General features: G+C 41.2%; 1 protein-coding gene across 1 annotated transcript in view; it reads right to left on the bottom strand.

Moving 5' to 3' along the window:
- Window positions 1-15,576, bottom strand: part of LOC137652976 (leucine-rich PPR motif-containing protein, mitochondrial-like) — a 438,837-nt gene that overhangs the window by 294,253 nt on the left and 129,008 nt on the right. Inside the window, 3 exon segments of the mRNA XM_068386371.1 lie at window positions 484-675; window positions 10,226-10,457; window positions 13,479-13,588. Of these exon segments, the coding sequence (XP_068242472.1) occupies window positions 484-675; window positions 10,226-10,457; window positions 13,479-13,588 (534 nt within the window).

The following is a 15,576-nucleotide window of genomic DNA, read 5'->3' as shown; positions in this document are numbered from 1 at the left end:
GTTGACAGCTACATGATTATCGGGTAAGTTTAATATTGAAAAAGATATGACTGAACAAACTGATAAATAATAACCGATATAAAATTGATGCTGATTATCCCAGGTAAGGTCCAAAGAAAGCTTTAATTACTTTTGAAAACTAAGTTTAGGACAAAGTGTGATGAAATGCAGACAACTCACAAATTTAGTCTCGTGTAATATTGTTCTTCTAATTTTATTCTATTTTAATGAGTATTGCTCCTCATGAGAGGGAATTATTGGAAATTGAGATAATTTTCTTTTTCACTTGTGAAGTAAAATCAATATATCACTTTTTAATCTTAAAAGGTTTACAGGATATTAATTAACTTTTAGTGATAACTGAGGGTTTTAATGTCTCTAGAGAGAGAACTTAATTAGTTCCTTCAGATTTTAAAATGACCGTATTTAATTGTTCCTTTGTTTGTAACATTACTGTACATGTAAGCTATTGCAGTTACCTACCAATTCAGATTTGATGAGCTGTTTTAAAAAGAAAGTTCCAACGGGAGCAGTTTCACCGTCATGATTCTGAGGCACTGACATTGTTTCAAACACCTGGTAAGCAACCTCATCACAGCTTGCATTGATCAGACGATATATCAGATTCATTGCATCTTGCTGATATCCAATGATCTTTTCCAGTTTTTCGATGAACTGTAAAACAAAACCTTTAACATATGAAGCCCAAAGAAATTTAGTTATTTAACAAAAAAGGTAAATAATTTCAAACCTGCTAAAGAAAAACTAGAATGCATGCACAAAATATTTTGTTACTTCACATTGCTTCATGAAGATTTCACACTAACATATCAAATAATGAAGGTTATCATCCAGTCAAGTGTGTTTTAGTATTAACAAATTTTTGCCATACTAAAATTAAAGAATTCAACCTTCAGGCTGTCTATTTTATGAAATGACTTTTTTTTATCTTACTAACATCACCTTATTGATATTAATTACAATACAGTACTGTATACTCAATATGGTCTACTGGGAATTAGCCTAACTACCGTATATTTCCGCGTATAAGGCGACCTTTATATAAGACGAGGTAGAAAATTAGAGCAAATTTTTATGAATTTATCTCATATCGGTAGTATAAGACAACTGCTCAATCATAAAACCATCTGTGTATAGCCTAGGCTAGCTTTTGCAACACCAGGTATCTTATGAAATATAGGTTATGTAAAGATGATATTACTTACTGTATCCTTATAAATTCAAAATAAATGAAATAACAACGCAAACCCTTAATTGTTTTCCTAGAACACACGTCACCTAGCCTGCATTGTTTTGTTTACGCTATCAGCTGCTCACGCACGAAATGCCTGTTCCTCCTCTTTTTCTTCTTCTTCCTTTATGTTCTCTGATGTTCTTTGCGAGTTTGTTATAAAATCATGGGATAATGTAAAGGTGGAAAGTGTCATAAAATAATTTTATAAATGCGTGATCTCAAATGCCATGGATGGCAGTGAAGACAATTTATTGTACGAATGCGACGACGAAGCCAAAGTCAGGTCACCGGAACCGGGCGGAATCCTTATAATGATGGTGTATAAGATAAATCTCATGATATGTTCGAACAGCTTTTCAAAATAGACAGTGATAACTGTGAGGAGTTTTATGGGTTTTAGATATATACATGTCGCAGGTTTGATGTTGAATATTGATTGGAAATAAAGTTTTAGAATTTTTTAAGTTTTAAATGCAATACTGTAATGTACCGTAATTTTTATTGAGAAATAAAGGTTGTACCGTTTGTAATCCAAAATTGTTATTTACACCAAAAAATTATAATTTTTAAATAAATATTATGATATCCTATATGTTATTACTATCGTAATTAACACTAGCATTAAAATTACTGAAGGTTAGCGAGAGAAAAAGTTGCTAACAACGCAACCAATATTCGATGTTCACATTTTCTCAGCTGTGCTCGTATGGTTAAAGTTGGAATTATTCCTCGAATTTATCATTTATGCAATTTTTGTACATATGCCAATATAAATGGTAAAAATGGTTTTATTACTTTCATTATACATTTACATATTAATGTAAATCATTTCATGTGTGTCGGTGGTTATCACACCTCAACCTAGGCTAGCCTACTGATAAACCTGACATAGAATTCAAGGTGTGATTTTTATAACGGTAGTATAAGACGACCCCCCATTTTTAATGGTTAAAATGTTATTTTCATTAGTAAAATAAATTTTTGAATATACTTACCCGATGATCATGTAGCTGTCAACTCTGTTGCCCGACAGAAATCTACGGTCGGGATACGCCAGCGATCGCTATACAGGTGGGGGTGTACACAACAGCGCCATCTGTGAGCAGGTACTCAAGTACTTCTTGTCAACAAGAACTCAATTTTCTCCTCGGTCCACTGGTTCTCTATGGGGAGGAAGGGCGGGTCCTTAAATTCATGATCATCGGGTAAGTATATTCAAAAATTTATTTTACTAATGAAAATAACATTTTTCAATATTAATCTTACCCGATGATCATGTAGCTGATTCACACCCAGGGTGGTGGGTGGAGACCAGCATACATGTTAACAAAGAAGCTAAGTATCCCGTATTTCATTTTATTAGTTATTCAAAAATAACATAAAATAAATAAGTACCTGGTAAGGAAGACGACTTGAACCATTACTCTGCCTTTATTAAGTACGTCTTCCTTACTGAGCGTAGCGGTCCTCTTAGGATGCTGAACGACTCTTAGGTGCTGAAGTATAAAGGGTTGCAACCCATACTAAAGGACCTCCTCACAACCTCTAACCTCGGCGCTTCTCAAGAAAGAATTGACCACCCGCCAAATCAACAAGGATGCGGAAGGCTTCTTAGCCGACCGTACAACCCATAAAAAGTATTCAAGAGAAAGGTTAAAAAGGTTATGGGATTATGGGAATGTAGTGGCTGAGCCCTCACCTACTACAGCACTCGCTGCTACGAATGGTCCCAGGGTGTAGCAGTTCTCGTAAAGAGACTGGACATCTTTGAGATAGAATGATGCGAACACTGACTTGCTTCTCCAATAGGTTGCATCCATAACACTCTGCAGAGAACGGTTCTGTTTGAAGGCCACTGAAGTAGCCACAGCTCTCACTTCATGTGTCCTTACCTTCAGCAAAGCAAGGTCTTCTTCCTTCAGATGAGAATGTGCTTCCCTAATCAGAAGCCTGATGTAGTAAGAAACTGAGTTCTTAGACATTGGAAGAGAAGGCTTCTTGATAGCACACCATAAGGCTTCTGATTGTCCTCGTAAAGGTTTTGACCTTTTTAGATAGTACCTAAGAGCTCTAACTGGGCAAATTACTCTCTCCAGTTCGTTCCCCACCAAGTTGGACAGGCTTGGGATCTCGAACGACTTAGGCCAAGGACGTGAAGGAAGCTCGTTTTTAGCAAAAAACCGAGCTGCAAGGAACATGTAGCCGTTTCAGATGTGAAAACTATGTTCCTGCTGAAGGCGTGGATCTCACTTACTCTTTTAGCTGTTGCCAAGCACACGAGGAAAAGAGTTTTTAATGTGAGGTCCTTAAAAGAGGCTGATTGGAGAGGTTCAAATCTGATGACATAAGGAACCTTAGGACCACGTCTAGATTCCAGCCTGGAGTGGACAACCGACGTTCCTTTGAGGTCTCAAAAGACCTAAGGAGGTCCTGTAGATCTTTGTTGGTGGAAAGATCCAAGCCTCTGTGGCGGAAAACCGCTGCCAACATACTTCTGTAACCCTTGATCGTAGGAGCTGAAAGGGATCTTACGTTCCTTAGATGTAACAGGAAGTCAGCAATCTGGGTTACAGTGGTACTGGTTGAGGAAACTGCATTGGCCTTGCACCAGCTTCGGAAGACTTCCCATTTAGACTGATAGACTCTGAGAGTGGATGTCCTCCTTGCTCTGGCAATCGCTCTGGCTGCCTCCTTCGAAAAGCCTCTAGCTCTTGAGAGTCTTTCGATAGTCTGAAGGCAGTCAGACGAAGAGCGTGGAGGTTTGGGTGTACCTTCTTTACGTGAGGTTGACGTAGAAGGTCCACTCTTAGAGGAAGAGTCCTGGGAATGTCGACCAGCCATTGCAGTACCTCTGTGAACCATTCTCTCGCGGGCCAGAGGGGAGCAACCAACGTCAGCCGTGTCCCTTTGTGAGAGGCGAACTTCTGAAGTACCCTGTTGACAATTCTTGAACGGCGGGAATGCATACAGGTCGAGATGGGACCAATCCAGCAGAAAAGCATCCACGTGAACTGCTGCTGGGTCTGGAATCGGAGAACAATACAACGGGAGCCTCTAGGTCATCGAGGTAGCGAACAGATCTATGGTTGGCTGACCCCACAGGGCCCAAAGTCTGCTGCAAACATTCTTGTGAAGGGTCCACTCTGTGGGGATGACCTGACCCTTCCGGCTGAGGCGATCTGCCATGACATTCATATCGCCCTGAATGAACCTCGTTACCAGCGTGAGCTTTCGATCTTTTGACCAGATGAGGAGGTCCCTTGCGATCTAGAACAACTTCCTCGAATGAGTCCCTCCCTGCTTGGAGATGTAAGCCAAGGCTGTGGTGTTGTCGGAGTCCACCTCCACCACCTTGTTTAGCTGGAGGGACTTGAAGTTTATCAAGGCCAGATGAACCGCCAACAACTCCTTGCAATTGATGTGAAGTGTCCTTTGCTCCTGATTCCATGTTCCCGAGCATTCCTGTCCGTCCAATGTCGCACCCCAGCCCGTGTCTGATGCGTCCGAGAAGAGACGGCGGTCGGGGTTCTGAACAGCCAAAGGTAGACCTTCCTTGAGAAGAAAGCTGTTCTTCCACCACGTTAGAGTAGACCTCATCTCTTCGGAAACAGGAACTGAGACCGTCTCTAGCGTCATGTCCTTTATCCAGTGAGCAGCTAGATGATACTGAAGGGGGGGGAGGTGGAGTCTCCCTAACTCGATGAACAGGGCCAGCGATGAAAGTGTCCCTGTTAGACTCATCCACTGCCTAACTGAGCATCGGTTCCTTCTCAGCATGCTCTGGATGCATTCTAGGGCTTGGTTGATCCTTGGGGCCGACGGAAAAGCCCGAAAAACTCGAATCTGAATCTCCATACCCAGGTAGACAATGGTCTGGGATGGGACGAGCTGGGACTTCTCTAAATTGACCAGGAGGCCCAGTTCCTTGGTCAGATCCATAGTCCATCTGAGATTCTCCAGACAGCGACGACTTGTGGGAGCTCTTAAAAGCCAGTCGTCTGACGGAGCCGGACACAAGATCATGGTACTGCTGCACAGCCTGTGAACTGTCAACCATGGGGAAGCGAGGAAGTACAGCGACAACCCGAAACTGTCTAGACTGTCTGGGTAGTACAGACAACTCCTTATCGGGTTGCTGAGGTTGCCGCACTGCGTCACAACAAGTCACCTCTGCTGGTTGTTGAACGTCTTCCCAGTGACACACTGACTCCGTAAAAAAAAAAAAAATCTCTATCAAGGACTAAGCTTGGACTGCATGTCTTGCAACAAAGCTCAAGGTCTATGGGAGCAGGTGTGGCAACAGACGGGGTTAGCGACTGAAGCGGAACCATTTACCCTCCCTGGAAGCATGTTATGCTTAAATAAAAGTCCATAGGAGGCTAAGCAGCTTAAGGCTCCTCTCCAAATGACAGAGTCCTCAAGGGAATATCAGAAGGAGGGAGAACAGCACTTTCTCATCTACAGGAACCATATCCGAGAAAAGCTAAGTTCTCTCAGTGAGGGTTTCACTGGTGCAAAAGCAGCAGACCAGAAGGCAACGTTATGAAACTGCTTGACAGTCTGTGAACTGTCAAAAACTGAACTGTCAACCACAACAGGAGCGTGAGGACATACAGCACTGGTGTATAAGTAGCAGACCAGAAGGCAACGTCATGTAACTGCATGACAGTTTGTGAGTTGGCAACAACCAAAGATGTGTGGGGAAGCCTCAACTCCTGCCTGACTAGTTTGCTGCTGGCGAGTGGCGGTAACCACAGTGTGTTGCGGAGGCTGACACACCGTGTCAAAACACGGCAGCTTGTGGTAGCTCCCGCACGGCAACGGAGTGCTCTGTGTGTGGGAGTCATCATACATCTGGCAGGGTTGACTGTGCATGGGTAGAGGAGCTCTCACAACAAGAGTGTGAGAGCATGAAGCCATGCCGGGCGCACAACCGTGGGAGGTGTAGGCCCACGGGTGCATCGTCAACCTTCTCCGCAGTCGGAGTGTGGGAGCTGGCAACAACAAAAGCAGAGTGCTGGTGCGTGGGAGGGGCTGCGGTGGGTTGAGGAGCATGCGGTATGGTATGCAGAGCATGCTGTAAGGTATACAGAGCATGCTGTAAGGTATGCAGAGCATGCTGTAAGGTATGCAGAGCATGCTGTAAGGAATGCAGAGCATGCTGTAAGGTATGCAGAGCATGCTGTAAGGTATGCAGAGCATGCGGTATGGTATGCAGAGCATGAGGTAAGGCATGCGGCTCATGCTGCATGGTATGCGGCTCATGCTGCATGGTATGCGGCTCATGCTGCATGGTATGCGGCTCATGCTGCATGGTATGCGGAGCATGCTGTAAGGTCTGCGGAGCATGCTGTAAGGTCTGCAGAGCATGCTGCATGGGCTGAGGAGAATGCCGCATAGTGCTGGAAATCGGCAACTCCTGATGCGGCAGCTCACGCATGTTAGCAGATGGTGCAGCAAGAACATGCGTCTGGCAGTGAGGACTGCGCATCGGTGGAGGAGCTCTCACAGGTGTGGTGTGGGAGCAGGCAGCCGCAGTATCTGCTGAGCGCACAACCTCGGCGGGTTGTAGGTAAACAGGCTGCATTGTCAACCTTCCAGCATGATACTCCTGCATGAAGGAGCAAGCTGAGACTGTAAAGTCTGCAGCATGGACCACTAGGGTCTATGAAAGACAACAACAAACGGAGCTACTGTCCGTTGTGACTGAGGGTCTAAAACAGCTGGTGCGGCAACAGACGGAGTTACTGCCTGTTGCGGTACCACCTAGCCTCTCTTAGGAGGTGTGCAGTTGTCGTACTGCAGCGAGTCCGAACTGACCCAGTGGCTACACCTAGGCCGTTGGACTTGCGCGGAAGGGACCGACTTGCACTTAAAAGTTGCAAGATTTGGTCCATGGTTTCTGCGAGAAACCTCTTCCGCAGACGAGGAATAAATGGGCTCTCTCGTCTTTGTGTGGGTGGGGTGATCATGTCGGCAACGTGTGTAGATACACCCGAAACCACAGAGGGAAACGTCTGTTCGTCGATCAAGGCCTGAGGAACCCATAAGTCCTTCGACATTACTTCTCCCCCGGGCTTGGGAGCTTGTAAGAGGTATCGGACTAGGTGAACCACTGGCACGAACAGACGAACCCAACACTGTAACACTTTGCGCATATCACTTTATCACTTTTGATTTTCTGTTTGCACTTATTTCACTGAACTCGAAACTTTAAGTGGTTTGTACCTGAAACACGCAATCCTATCCTTCATTAAAAGGTAGTAATTGCGAAAACAGTATTACAATGTAACAGAAAAACATAATGAAAGATAAAGAATTCAGTGGTTGGAAAAGAGACTAAACACTAGATCAAATAAACTACGTTTAAAATCTCTCACCGCATAAAGCCTGGGAACAAGAATAAAAAAAAACGAGAACAACGTTACCCGTTTGAACGAAACGTTTATCCTCCTCTCTCTCCCTCCGTCTCTATCTCTCTCTCTCTCTCTCTCTTGACTTAGAACCTGAGAGATGAGCCCAATTATATATATCGTTAAAACATATTATTTGTTAAAGGAAAAAAACTGAAAGGTTTCCCAAATAAAAAGTTCCTTATTAGAATTAAAACCATTTAAGCTAAGAAAGAATGAACGAAACGCTAGAATCGGTTTACTCTTACTGCAACGTGAAACCGTGAATACTCTCTCTCTATCGTAACGATAGAGCGCAAGTTGAACGTTCTGAACGTCAACAACTGCGGAGACTAAACAAAAAGTTAGTTCAACTTTGAAAACAGTACGAGACTTATCAAAGAAATTCTTTCAAAAACATAAAATTAAAATAGCATAAATTCTTAACAGGAAAAACGATATGACGAGCTCAATGTTAATTAACTTCGGTTCCAAGTAAGGACCGCCTACTATTAGGAAAGGTCGCATATTTTTTTTTTTTTTTTTTTTTTTTTTTTTTAAGGAAAGTTAATCGAAGAGGCCTATAAATGGCGGAGAGATATAAAATAAAAAGTGAAAGAGAGTCTATACTCTCTTCGACACCAACACTTCCGTCTAAGGGAAGGGTCGGCCATTTAAAAGTGAAAGAGAGTCCATACTCTCTTCGTCACCATAATTAATTCAAATTAATTCCAAAAGCTTGCTAAGCTAAAGATAAAGCTTCCTGAATAGCGAAGGCTAAACTCTAGAGCAAATACATCACCAAATCGTGAACAATAACTCCAGAATCAACAGCGTATCCAAGTAGGTCTAGCCGGAGGCACGACAGAGGAAAAATTGAGTTCTTGTTGACAAGAAGTACTTGAGTACCTGCTCACAGATGGCGCTGTTGTGTACACCCCCACCTGTATAGCGATCGCTGGCGTATCCCGACCGTAGATTTCTGTCGGGCAACAGAGTTGACAGCTACATGATCATCGGGTAAGATTAATATTGAAAATTTTGGAATATAGGGTCGTCTTATACACGGAAATATACGGTAAATAAGTTGAAAATTTTACTTTTTAAATTAAGGAAATTTTGCTTTAACTCTTCAAAACTACTATCTTATGGAGTGCTTATGAAATTCCATATATTGTATATAAAATCTAACTTAGGGAACCGTCTGCTATGGTGGATAATATAAATTGAAAAAAATAAAAAATCAAGTTATTGTTTCTACGTATGTAGAGACATGTCATACAAGCTCTCGAGAAGTTTCAGCTAATTATTTTTACAAATTATGAAGATAAAGTGGTCTTTAAATGATGACGTCATCTGCACGACTTGAGTTTGACAGGATGGACATTGCGAGATTATTTAAAAATACAGTATATAGAGGGATTTTCTCAATTATGTTTCAAAACCTTGTACCTCTGGCAGAGATGAAAGGTATTGGGTGATGATATGAACTACTCAAAAGACCAACATTAGAGCCAGTGACTTCTAAGATGTCTGATAGAGGTATGACACACGTGTTTGTTTACTTGCTGTTAGTGTGTACGTAGTTTTTACATCTTCGGAAGTTTATAGCATTGCCAAAGTTACCCAAGGTCAAGGAAAGAACAAGAAGTAAAGAGAGCAAAAAACTAAGAGGGGAAAATGAAGAAGAGTACAAAGCTGGGACATTCTAACTAAAACTCTGGCAACAATGATAGGGAGCTGGCAATTCATGACACCCTTACTTTAAGTGTATTAGTACATAAGGGTTTAAATACCTCGTTTGAGGAGCCTTCATGTAGGAATGAATAATAAAAGTAAAAAGTAAGGTCATCATAATCATGATATGATTTTTCTAAGAACAAAGCAAAAATCTAAAGCAAATCTTTGGGAGCTCATAACTCGAAAACATACTTTAACACATGTTGGTAGCCATCACTCAGTTATTTATTGTTCAATTTTAGAGAGAGATAACATTGGAAAGAGGATTAAAAATCTCATAATTCTGTGTGACAGAATTAAGATTTTACTTTTTCTTTTTTTCACGATTTTTTAGCGTCTAGACAAACAAAAATACATTGAAAAAAAGGAAAATAAAAATTCTATCACACAGAATTATTCAGTTTATAAGTACTGCAGTTTTTTGGGGGGGTATGATTTTCAATACAATTGGTGCCCTACTAGTGGAGAAATCGCTACCTAAATTTTCTTTTTAAAAAATAAGGATTCTCACTAATAAATCTAAATTTTTTTGTTCAAATGACTAGAAAGTTTTGTATGATGAAGGTATTATATATATCTAAAACATATATGGAAATTATGTATTTTGAATAATTATAAAGAAAGGTACAAGACATAGCAGACGGTCCCATTAAATACAACACATAAGCACGTAACTGACAGATTCATAATACTGTATTTCCTACTAAGAAAATTCATGAGACCCCAGGTACAAGGATCACTTCAGAATAGGAAACCTACCAAAAAAATGCCTTCCCTCAAAAGGAACTTACAGTATCTATCAACCTAAAACTCAATTTAGATTTTTCTTAATACTTACCACAGACACATGTCGACTGTGACCCTTGGAAGCTAGAGCATAAATAACTTCCATGTATTCCCGATTTTGCAGCTGCTCCTCTGAAGATTCACATTCATTCATGACTTTCTCCAGGCCTTCCATGTCACCTTTTTCAGCATAACCAACCATTAAATTCATGTAAGTTTCTGCACTTGGAGTCAATCCGGATGTCTTCATTACACTCAGGACACCATGGGCACTTTCCATGTCACTGTAATAAAAGGGCAAATGTAATATACTTCAACCAATTACTGGTCCACCAAATTTCAATTATTAAAGATATGAAGAAATATAGTACTATATACATTCACATCTCAACACTAAAACTCCCTAAATATTTCTACTGTTTAAACATCAAAAGCAAGTATTAATCACTTAAAAATTGAAATAAATAATTCTTAAGGACCCCTGAAGTGTCAATATTTTACCCAATCATTCGTAAATAACCATATCCCATTGACAGAGAGGGCACTCTTGATGGCTATATATGGCTTCTAAAATTTAACTGGTAAATAACAATGGCCTTAAGAACTGACAAAAATATGAAAAATTTGAAATTTTACAATATAAAATCTAGATTCAAGACCACAGTGACATGCAATGACCATATTACAAATTGTAGCTTAAAACACCAGGCTTCGTTAGCTGACCACTATTTTTAGGAAACATCATCATTGCATTCTAGGAAATCATGATTATTTAAATAGTTAATTATACTTTAATAAACAATCATATAATTGAGTTTTAAATTCCGGATGTATTTTAACATGCAAGAATTACCGACTTCTTTTTAGTTTACTTTTAGTTGCTGTTTACCGCTGCTCTTGATAATATGCGCACAAAGAGTATTGTTTACACTATTTCCTAACTTATTCAAAACATCTAAATAGTAAATATTACATTAGCCACAGCGTGTGTTATGTGCTATCAAAACACACACACACACTCTCTCTCTCTCTCTCTCTCTCTCTCTCTCTCTCTCTCTCTCTCTCTCTCTCTCTCTCTCTCTCTCTCTCTTTGTGGTTGGGGAGAGAAGTAAGTGACGAAAAACATGGCCAGTGTAAAGGACTGCAGGTTAATTTGAAATAATTACACCGCAAGAGTTTTCATCATGATTGTGATTTTTTTTAATTATGTCACGTGAAAGTAAAATCGCAAAGATAAGAACTAGCGTGGAAAATACAATAAAAAAAAATACTTCAATACAGCATACATATCCAGTGTATGTATGTATTATAATCATTATTATTACTTGCTAAGCTACAACACTAGTTGGAAAAGCACGATGCTATAAGCCCAGGGGCCCCAACAGGGGAAAAAGCCCAGGGAGGAAAGGAAACAAGGAAAAATATTTTAGGAACAGTGGCATTAAAATAAGAAATTTTAAGTAATTTGTATTTTTCCTAACGATACTTACCTCGAACTACCTTCTTAGGAGGACTGGTAAAACCACTGCGCTCCGACCAAAATGATTCTAATCCCACCCCCCCACAATGCCCAGCCGCTGACCCGAGCGCCATCTTGACCTTAGGTCCTCAGTTCTCGCTCCAAACTTAGCCCAAACTTTGAGTGCCTGTTCACCAGGGGACGGACGGGAGGGCAATAACCCGAAACTAGTTCGAGGTAAGTATCGTTAGGAAAAATAGAAATTACTTAAAATTTCTGATTTGTTCCACTTACCTCGAACTACTATCTTAGGAAACTCAGACTTAGGAGGCGGGGGTGAACTGGGACCAGGACCACCCTGACCTCAGGGGCAAGAAGACCCATAGCAGATGGATGGGCATACCCGGTAGGGATGACAATCACATACCGCACATTAATAATACACCCAACAACCAATTGATAACTCACCTATTCAATACCACATTCGTTCCTCCCGTTCCAAGGGCAAGGAGGGAATAGGTAGGGGGAGGTTCAGGAAGGATAGGGGGGACGTGTGTGCATCACTAACCCTATTACGATGGAACCTCGTAGGTCCAGGAACAGGCGAAGATCGAGGGCCGGAAGACGACTAAAGCAGAGGCACCTCTGCGGAAGACGGCTGCGAGGATGAGGCGCCTTTTCACCGATGGTGAAGGGCCACCTCTAAGGCGAAGCAGAGGGCGAGCTCTACGTCGAAGATGCCTTCTAGGGGCCGGTGGATCAGCAAGCTGACCCTTAGAAGCAGCAGTCCTCCCCAGAGAATTCTCTATGAGTGAACTCCCCCGAGGAGGAGAAACACTCGCAGGAGAGAGCGAAGAAAGACTACATTCTCCCCTCGAAGGATGAGTTGGAACGGGGGGAACAGAGTTGGCAGCAACAGTTGCAGAGTCTGAAGGTGCAGGGGCATCGAAAGTGGCCACAGAAGACGCCTCAGACACAACCACGTCGACACACGACAAAGGATCTACCTCCGAAGTCGACGAAGGCTGCGCCCCACGGATGAGGAAGCGCAACTAGGAGTCCTTAGGGGGCAGTCTCAAAAGCCCCAAGGACAACTACACCTGTACAAAAGGAGACTGAGACAAGGCCTCACTCGGGGAGGGGGATGGGTGGCTTCGCTAGGGGAAACAACCCCATCTCTCAAGGACTGGGGTAGTAGTAAGTTAAAAGGTCTACGCTACTATTAAGACGGTCTCACAGAAGAGACTGAACAAGCAGGAGCTTTGGAGGAAGGTCGCTCAAACCTTTCCCACTAGGAGGCAGACCACTCCTGACACTCGCTACACCCGTTACCATCATCACACCGTTGACCTCTGCAGGTGGGACCAAGGGTGTGACGATCGGCGTCCACGGCCGACATAAAGATACCACAAGACCGACCTTCGAGTCCAGGGAAAGTAAGCATGGTTGCAGAAGTCAACATACACACACACACTAAAAATAGAAAAAGCACAAACAAAAGCATTAAATGGCAGTCCAAATAGGTGAAGGATGGAGAACGGCATTGACTGTACACCAAGCCAAGAGCAAAGTAAGCTAAATCACCGGTGTGTGAGCGGGAGCAGTAGCAGGCTAAACCCCCCCCCCCCCCCCCCCTCTCGCTAACTAGCGGAGAGGGTAGTTAACCTTCGCTAAATTTTAATGGCTTGTCCTTTCAGCTTCGCTAAAAGTAATAACCCCTAATAAATAGCGTAGGTTTGTATTCCAGTTACAGAACAAATACAGTATTGAAATTCACCAAAAGCCAATCTGAAATGTTAGTAATTTTGAAACCATAGTACAAAATAAATAATTACATGGAACTTACTTTGCTCGTGCATGGCCAATAATTAGGGAATTAAACACATATTCATTGACGGGTAATTCCTTTTCCTTCATAAACTCCAAAATTTTACTTGCACCTTCTATGTCACCAAGCTGGAAAGATGGGAAAAATATGAAACTACTCATTTTCTATTCAATAAATGAAGTACTATAGAATTAATGACAAAATCTTTAAGAGTCCAAGTGAGTAAATTTGCAATAGTCATAGGAAATTACTATAATTTGCAAATGCATTCAGAAAAAAAGGAGACTTTGTAATGCTGTTACTATATTTTCATTAATAAAGAATATCATGGATCTGATATTAAACATTATTGGCCTTAAAATATAAGCTCAATAGGTTATTCCTATACAGTACAGTAATAAAGAGACCAAATTCACAGCATCATTTTTAATAGAGAAATTCAGAGTACATACTATAATTTTATAAACTTAAAACCCTTTAACCTTATGTTACTAAATAATTTGAACATAATAAAACACTTCTCTTGCATCATACACATCATCCAGACAAGGCCTGCCACAAATTACATTGTTATCAAGGTATATACTGGATATATTAATGAAGCTATGACAAAATATTATTACTTCTGTAAGGCATGCTTCATTTAATTTTGTTAGCAGGATTCCAAAAAAAAATTGTATGTGGACTATCATAGAGATTCCATCAAAAATGTATTTCATTGTAGGAAAGAACTTATCAAAATTTGGAAGTAATAGAAATAAAACTTTAGGGGAAAGTTGACTTCTCTTTTGATCAAACAAGAGACAAAAATCAAACCACACTAGATAATTGAAGCAAAAATTACATCACACTGAATATGTCGCAAGTAGGGCATAGTGTTAGCTTAGGTTTCATCAAGTCACCGTAATAAGCTAGGGTGCAGCCCAGTAATTACCATTATCTAGCCTTGGTAGCCATTTGCTGTGTCTGCATTTTGATGGTGGGATAACTATTTTGTTTATGTATGCATAACTTCCAGATAAAATTAATACTTTACTTTTACTTTACTTTAAGGGCTGCTTATCTGGTCCTGTACAGCAGGGGAACCCTACTCTCTGCAGGACCTCCACGGTCATTTTATGATGTTCATTCGGGAGCACTTTACAATGCATATTGCACGCTTACTGTTAGATCATCACTATAGAAACACTCGCAGAATAAGTGTCTTCAGTTTTCTCTTGAAAGCTTTAATATCTTCAATGTCTCTTGGGAGCCCATAACACATATAGGTTCGGGACCGCATATTTAAAGGCTCTAAAGCCTACAGTAGACATATATGACAACTTTTGAAATGATTTGTATTTTTCCTGACGATACAAACCTTTAGCTATTTAAATGGGTATTACTATCGGCGAAGCTGAAAGGACCAGCTATTAGAAAATTAGCAAGGGTTAATCACCCATCCCGTTAGTTAGGGGGGGGATGGGGGTAGCAACTACCCCTCTCTCTCACACACCTGTGATTATACCTCACTTTGCTCAATGGTAGGACTTAAAGGGGGAGATGGATTGGTGGGCAAGTTTGAATAAATAGCTAAAGGTTTGTATCGTTAGAAAAAATAAAATTTATTTCCAAATTCGTTATTGTTCCGTAACTGGAATGCAAATCTACGTTTTCTGGGCTCCACCTGTGCCGCTCCGTGAAATGCTCCTTTTGCATCATTTCTAAGGTATATAACTGCTATGTATTACCAGAGAAAAAAGTTGCATAGGAATGCCAGGGTTGAACCCAGCTCGCTCACCTAAATAGGTGTCGGTATAATACTGGGGCGTGTTAAACCACAACCAGAGGTCTCGTGCCATTTAGATATCTCCTCTTCAATATCCCTGTAACAGCGAGGTGCCGTTCAACACCCACCACTGAAAGCTACTACCACCATCTCAACCCACGCCAACTACGTCACTCCTTTTCATAGCATCACTACGACCGTTTGTTGTGCTTTTTTGGCTCTGTGTTTTCGGTGGTTTGCTCCTGTTCTAGTGCAAGATGTCGTATACCCAAGATTCCTCATCCAAGTTAAGTACTAGATCTATGATTTTTGAGCTTCTTGAGGTAGCATTGCCCTTATTTTGATTAT

The sequence above is a fragment of the Palaemon carinicauda genome, chromosome 1 (assembly GCF_036898095.1).
Source record: "Palaemon carinicauda isolate YSFRI2023 chromosome 1, ASM3689809v2, whole genome shotgun sequence".
In the NCBI taxonomy this organism is placed as follows: Eukaryota; Metazoa; Arthropoda; class Malacostraca; order Decapoda; family Palaemonidae; genus Palaemon; species Palaemon carinicauda.
This window is presented reverse-complemented; position numbering and strand designations above follow the sequence as displayed.